Here is a 7,898-nt window from a genome sequence, read left to right as displayed (position 1 = left end):
GTGTATGTCATGCATATCCACCGACTTGTGAAGAAAATAAGTGAGATGATGATAATAATAATAATAATAATAATAATAATAATAATAATAATAATAATAATAATAATAATAATATTTTTCCATTAAACAATTTCCTTGAAACCTGCACATATTGTATTATATATTTTATTATTGTTGCTATAATAATAATACGAAGAAGAAACATTATTATTATTGTTATTTGTATTATTATTAATAATAATAATAATAAACAAATATACAAAATCGGATATGTATCTATTTTTAAACAAAATAAATTACGTCATTCTCACAAGTTTGAGGCGTGACGTAAATGCAGAGTTCAGACAGACATCAGTAATCGAACCCACAGTCCAGTCCATGGATCTGCATGCAGCGTTGCCATGTCTGCTTATTATAAGCGACTTTGGGCTTGTTTTTCTGTAAAGTTGCTTGTAAATATTGGTAGTTGCGGGTTGCGTTTTTTTGGGCTTGTTTCCAAAGTGTACTTGCTTATTTATGCTTGATTCCAATACAAACCAGTGGTTCTCAAATATTTTCATGAACACGTTTTGTGCCAGGGAGCATTTGCGTTGTCAAAAAAATGTTTAAAAATCTTCCAAATTATCCCACACTTTATGTCAATTTGCTTTTTTAAATAGCAGATCTACAAGCTTGCGGTGCGTTGAGAGCTTGTAGATGTGGCTTATAGCTTTTTGGGGGCTTGTTTTCATAGAACTGGCTGCTTGTTTCTCTCACAAAATCTGGCAACGGTGTCTGCAATGTTTTCATCCCTGACGACCAGTGTTACTGTGTCATGGCGCCCGCCGTCACCTCACTGATAAACATAAACACACAGCAGGGCGCATCCTAGTTGAACATTTCTATTTCATCGCTCGGATCAAACGCAACTGCGTAATTAATTCGCTCCCTTGGTTTGATTTTTTACTTAATTTCACTTCCAAGCGGCCATGACCGTGGAGCAGAATGTCCTCCAACAGCATTCTCAGAAGGTAAGCGTAGATGCTAACGGCTAATTTGTAGCTTTGTCGCGCGGTCGTGTCGCTCGACACAATGACGCATTTTCAGCAACAAAAATGACGCATTTTCAACATTTTCAACGTTTGACAGTTAGAAATGCGTCATTTTGGTCGATAGCGTAAAATAGCTGGCTGGTTGGTTGGCTAGCTAGCTTTAGCTTAGCTGGCTAGTTAATAGTTTTCCGACTATTTAACGTTATAGTCAGAATCAGATTGATAGTTACTCTGCTACACTGCTTTAAGTTCCACATTCGGTGTTGTTGTTTTTTTGGTTAAATAATGTGGTAGCGTTTACTGGCCTAGCTTATGTCATCATAACGTTATCTAATATTTTGCTAAGTAGCTACTAGCTAGCTAGCAAGTTTAACCACGTAAATCTGAGTTTTGTAACGGCAGTAGTGATCGTTAATGACAGGATACCCAACACATTGCTTACTAACGCTAGCTAACTGTGTTGAATTAGCTAGACAAGGCCAAGTGACAGATAACGGTTTGGTGTAGAAAACAAAACACCATTCTAAAGATACACAATCTGGTGACTTTAACAGTACACTGATCAGCCATTGTCATGGGCAAGTTGCCTTTAGCTGCGCCTTGGTTAGTAGTGGCTGGTTCTAGAACCTTGTCTTAGGTTTCTAATATCTGATATGTTTGTTTACAAGTCGTGGTGGTCAGCCGTGACGGTGGTGAGACATACTTAAGCCGAGAAGGAGCCTAGGCGGCTAGCTGGCAACCAAAGACTTGAGCTAATGTATGCAAGCCTAAGGATTGGATGTGTGTGTTGTTGTGATGTCTTGAATGACTGCCAATAATCACAGGAACTTGGAGCAAAGACAGATCACCAGGGTAGAGGTGATAACATACATGGCATTTCAATAAAGTACTGTTGATCACCATAGCACAGCTCACTGTGCTTGGTTATGTAACACTTTGAGTGTAATACTGTTTGTCATGGCCCAATAAATTACTAAAATCTTAAGGTCTCAACCCAGTTTCAGTTGGTTCCAAACTGAAAAACATATTTTTTTTGTTCATCATTGACTTAATATGATCTTGTTTCCTACTATAACTACTCTGTAACACATTTCTACTGTATACACCTGCAGTTTATTACACGTGCCCAAAACATTAGTTAGTTTGATTATTTAATTCTGAGCATTTTGAAAGCACTCACATTACGTATTACGTGTGGCCAAATCAAACAGAGAGTGTGGTTTGAGGCGGACAAAGTGCAGCCACGAAGGATCCTGGGCTATTTTTAGGCAATATGTTGGTTGGTTTTGACAGTTGAAAGCAATACACTTAACGGGGGTGTCTGCTTTGTAGATAACAGACTTGATGCCATGGAGTCATGCTATCTGGTTCATGGCAACTTGGCAAGGAGAAGGATGCAACCTCATCCGTGGTGCAGTTTTATTTATTTGGCATGTGCATGCCTGTATGGTTGTTTACAAGTCAGCAGGTTCCATGGCCCAACAACTGTGCTTATGATTCATGTATTCATTTATGCCTGCTGTTTGCTGTCTAAATACTAGATATTTCACAAAAAGAATCTTGGTATTTTCAAATAACTAATATTTGTAGAAACACCAGTGTCAAAAGTTCATACATGGTCAGTCATAGACTAATCAGAGTCACTGGACTCATTTGAAGATGGGGAGTCAGGTAGTATGTTCCTTGGACATATTTTTTGGACCACATGTTTTTTAATTTGAGTTTGAAGTCATATTTCCCAGCCCTACTTGCTAGGGTATTGTACAACATTTCAAGGCTTATTAAGCCTACCAGATTTTGTTGTGCACTGTATGAATTTAGGATGGACATAAATCCTGTGGCCTGTAGCTCATGGTGAGGTGATGTCATAGTGGGGATCAACCATGCCCACTGCCCAGTGCCCACCTGGCATTTGACTTCAGACAGACACATAACAAGTATACTATGAGCTCCTTGACAGTGCAGTAACACTTGGGGATGTCCAGTTTCATAACCTGGCGTAAAGCCACCAAGTTCACTCCCTCTCAGGCAGGCAAGGACTTCAGTTCATTCTAAACCCTCAAGGGTGTCATTGACAAGCTGACAAGTAAGGACAGATGACCTGAATGACAGATAGGAACTCAAGACTTCCCAGATGAAGATGAGAGGTGTACATGCCTTTCTCGATGAGCAGGCCCAAATCTGTCACATGAGTTCTCTAACACTGTCACCTAACGTCTGCCACTCGGAATGCCCTACATACATCAAATTCTGACAGTGAACAAACACACTAGCCACACCTGTTTACTTCTCAAGTGGCTGAAACATGGCTGAATGAAAAGGTGCTATAAGCGTACAATAGGAGTGAAACGATTAAGGGATAAATTGATTACAAACTGGTTACTTACCAGTAATAATGAATAATTAAATGGACAATCCACTCACTCCGTTCCGTGCGACACAGCGTAATTCATCCCAACTTAAAAGGATTGTGGTGATCTCTTGACTAGGTTGTATTCTTGGATGAACTGTTGCTTTGGTTTGTTTTGTTTATCATCTGATCAGAGGACATGATGGACACCCATCTAAACAATCTCGCACAGCTCACTGTGCTACACGATAATGTACAGCCATTTTCTGAAGGCTTTAGGACGTCAGGTGTTTATGGTGTGAGCCTCGCGACGCCGTGGTACAAAGTTACAATTAATATACCGTAGATTTATCCTACCAACAGCATTTCCTTTCTATGGCATATCTATGGATTTGGACATTTGATCAGACAGGAAACAGGATAGGTGTCCTTTTGTGGAGATGACCTCTTGGGATGTTCAGTGTCACATTTGTTGTCTTTCACACAACCTAGCAAAGTCTTGAACTCATTGTACAGAGCCTGTAGCCTTGCAAACTGAGCGCAGGACCAGAGACTCAGGTGCATTATTCATGTGCTGTTATTCTAAGAGGTGTGAACTCTGTTTTCACTCTCTCTAAAATGGCTTGGTGAAGAAGCACTCTTGCTTTTAAGCCAGTAGTAAATTGTGTAGCTACAGTGAGCGTGATATAGAAGTACAGGACCAGGTGGAGCCATATAGAATAGTTTTCAGGCAGAGGCATCTGTGCAGATCTGGCCTACCACTTTGGAGTAGAGAAGTTATTTTTTACTGTAAACTGAAATGTGTTTCTCTCCGTCCTATATAAAAATTGCCCTGTGGTGGTGGATGGTGGGCATCACAAACATATAGAGACCACTTTAAACTAGTGTCCGGCAATGATCTTAAAAGTGTGAATATCTCCGCAATGACCTACCCTGTACCCTGCCCTTTGTTTCTCTCCATCCCCCACCACCTCAGCACCAGCAGACTTTATTAAACCAGTTGAGAGAGGTCACAGGCACCACAGATGTCCAGCTCCTCCAACAGGCTCTGCAGGTACAGTATATCAACGTTTCTAAATAAATGCATATCACGTCACCCAGACATCCACAAATGATACAGTTGGTGGCATACACAGTTTCACTTACACATACACACATGTAGTGTTATGAACACTCAATGACTTGTTCTTCTCATGTTTATCCACACAAATACTGTCCAACAAACACACTAATGCAAATGGAACAGATCCGGCTGAGTTTGTATACGCCCATCCATGCTCTTAGCAGTATCAAGTTTTAAGCCATAACCTGTATGCCATACTGTACATATGCTAGCCTAGACTTGGATGAAGAAATAAATCACTCACTCTCTGACAGTTACAAAAATGACTCCACATAGTCTAAAAACCGGTTCCTTTCTTCCGGCCCAGGTCAGTAATGGAGACCTGGCAGAGGCAGTGACATATCTGACAGAGAAGAACGCTAAGGTACCACAACAACAGGATGAGGCCACCTACTACCAGACATCCCAGGTGGCCAATGACAGATACATCAGCGTGGGCAGTCAGGCAGACACAAGTGAGTGGCATACTTCTGACACAACCTGAGTACACACAATCTACAACCGGGGCCTGAAATTCATTTTTCAAAATGGGGCTGAATTCCCCCTTACATGCTTCACATAGGGTGGGACTATACACTTTGGGGGCACTAATGGGGGTTAACTATGTGTTTACATTGTCATAACCCATTAAGACCTGAGGCCGATTCTACAAAATGTCTTCTAAATCCTAACTGTTTAAAAAAAAAAAAGATGTTACTATGTCAGTGGTTCTCAATCTTTTTCATATCAAGGACCACCCAAAATGATATGTATTTGGCCGTGGACCCCCATCTCAAAATATTTTGTTCCAGGGACCCCCAGAAGCAAAGATCTGAGTTACAAATGTTCGCTTTGAAAAAATGTATATTCAAAGAATTGCACACATTTTCTCGATTTACAAAAATAGCAGATCTACAAGCTCATAGCGCGGCACTCGACCAAAGTGTAAAATAATGCTTTTTAGCTCAAATTTAAAAAATGGAATCTCGCTACTGTGCTGTTTTCTCTTTCTCCTCTCATAATAAAATACTTGATCTACAAGCCAATTATAATTTGCCGGAATCAATAAAATTATTTGCAGTCCCTCACCAAAATTCTTTATGATATTAAGTCATGCTGTCATTCTATCTTGATGGATGACTTGATGGGTTTAGCCCCACCGCATCCCTCAACCGTTTTGCAGATATTTCTGAAGAATTACCTTCCACTGCAAATTCTTCCTGGGTGGTCTTTATAAGACCGTAGTCGCATGTCCATTTCTCCCAATGACACAAGCGTGTCAGAGTGAATGCCATGTGCCTTGTTGCAGATGTGATTGACCTGACTGGGGATGACAAGGATGACTTGCAGAGGGCCATCGCCCTCAGCCTGGAAGAGTCCAGCCGGGCTTTCAGGGAGACGGGCATCACCGATGAGGAGCAGGCCATCAGCAGGTGGGCTCAATTCTGCCTCTGAATGATGACTTTTTTACAGCAGAAAACCAGAACTGTTTGCACAGAACATCGTTTTACATTGGGGATTAATTCTTATTATTCATTATTGTTATTAGATTTAGCAGAAAATTTATGTAATGTACCGTTACCAAAAGCGCGTACTTGTCACCGACCAGCTTGTTTTGATAGACAAGAGGCTGGTGAGCTGTAGCCACACCTACTAATCGGATATATATTTTTTACAATCGATTTGCAGGTTTTCCCATCAAAGTCGACAATTATTAATTACCTTGTAGGGATTAACACCAGGAACTAGCATCCCTGATTTTTTTACAGAGATTCTCTCCATCTTGGGTGATTCTCTACAACATTATTGAAAGAAATGACAAGCCACTGGTTTCTGTCATGTAAAAGCAGGTAAAACCGTAAATACACAGGTGGACTGGACAGGGCTCCCAGAGGTCTTGTATTTCAGTGGGATTTTCCTGTATGGATAAAGATAAAAAAATAAAAAAAGAAACATTGCTGACATATTTGAAACAACAGAGAACCTAATAATTGACATACTGGTAAATGAACCGTAGTAGTAGTAGGTTGGAGTTATTGTTGACATTTTAGCTGAAAATATAAACAGAAAAAACTGAAGGGGGTAGGGGTAGAGGGGCGGTTGATTGCGCGAATGACTGAAACAGACTTCAATACTCCATTGACCTTACTTACCGAATATTGAAAACAATGTTTTAAACTAGTAGGTGTAGATGTGGATGAAATATGATTGAGCAAGTATATGGCATATTTATCGCCTAAAATCTATCATATTGTATAAACAAGGTGCCAAAGACAAGAACCGAGGTCAGTGCATTTCATCTCCCGTCTGACAGCTGTGCTGACCTGGGCACGTTGCTGCTGCTTGTGTCGCCTGAAGGCTGGAGCTCACGCTGCTTGGACTACAACTCCCTTAATTGCCATATATTAATAGACCTGCCTGTAAGAAAATACAACTCCACTGTGAATATAGCAAATACGATGTAATTATATTAGGTAATAATAGTTTTTTTATACTATTTCTTTAGGCATAAGAGGAGGAGGGACGCTGGTGGAAGTCTGGTCCGTTTGTGTCTTGGTGGCAGACAGCAGATCATAGCGAGACAATTAGCTCAGACGAGGAGCAGCTGAGCATGTGTTCACACAGTCGTGATTGGACAGCTGATAAAAAGCGGCCCACGTCATGAGCGCATTTCTGCGCTTATGATTATTAAACTATTTTCAGCTTTTCAAAGTGCCCATCGCCTTCTAAAAGCAGCCTGCATGCTGTTGCCTATTGATAACTTCTCATTTGTAAAAAGGAAGTGCCTAAAAGCTGCCTATTCTTTTTTAAGCCATCAGTGTGAATGCTCCATTACTTCTGTTCCTCATTACTTCTGAAAAGAACAAATTTAAAAGTAAAAAAAAGTAAAAAAAAACATTAAGTCAGGTGAAATGTGTATTTATTATATTTGAATGTGTTAGTGACGTCATGCTTTCCTCTTTTTAGAGTTCTGGAGGCCAGCATAGCAGAGAACAAGGCATGCCTGAAGCGCACCCACACTGAAGTGTGGAGCGACTCCCCTAACCCCCATGACAGAAAGAGGATGGACAACTGCCCTGTGGGGCTGAAGAACGTTGGCAATACTTGCTGGTTCAGTGCGGTCATTCAGGTGGATGCACTCTTTTATTGAACATGCATAGCATTACATTCTTCCACAGAGTGGGTTGGTTATAAAGAGGGTGATGTCATGTCTGCGATATGCCTGGGGACTTCTAAATGCAAGGTATTTGCTAGAGCAGCAGCCGCTAACAAACCTATTGTACGTCTGCTGCTTTGGAAACCAATCCTGACACTGACCCAATATTTCTCTGTAATTGCTTCCATCCAATTTTAAATGACAGTTGTGAGATTGTCCTCAGTCTCTATTTGAGCCAAATGTTTAGAGACTGACTTG

The 7,898-nt window shown here is 40.6% G+C and overlaps 1 protein-coding gene across 4 annotated transcripts in view; it reads left to right on the top strand.

The window, feature by feature from the left end:
* The first annotated feature begins 801 nt into the window (after window positions 1–801).
* Window positions 802–7,898, top strand: part of usp25 (ubiquitin specific peptidase 25) — a 30,299-nt gene continuing 23,202 nt past the window's right edge. For all 4 annotated transcript variants that reach the window (XM_084075061.1, XM_084075063.1, XM_084075062.1 and 1 more), the window contains exons 1-5: window positions 802–1,010; window positions 4,358–4,435; window positions 4,812–4,959; window positions 5,793–5,916; window positions 7,451–7,613. In XM_084075061.1, coding sequence (XP_083931187.1) covers window positions 969–1,010; window positions 4,358–4,435; window positions 4,812–4,959; window positions 5,793–5,916; window positions 7,451–7,613 — 555 coding nt within the window. In that variant the 5' untranslated portion in view covers window positions 802–968. The remainder of the gene's footprint in view (window positions 1,011–4,357; window positions 4,436–4,811; window positions 4,960–5,792; window positions 5,917–7,450; window positions 7,614–7,898) is intronic.

Source organism: Gymnoscopelus microlampas, assembly GCF_963454915.1.
Source record: "Gymnoscopelus microlampas genome assembly, chromosome: 12".
Lineage (NCBI taxonomy): Eukaryota > Metazoa > Chordata > Actinopteri > Myctophiformes > Myctophidae > Gymnoscopelus > Gymnoscopelus microlampas.
The sequence above is the reverse complement of the archived record's forward strand: the minus strand, read 5'-3'. Positions and strand labels throughout refer to the sequence as shown.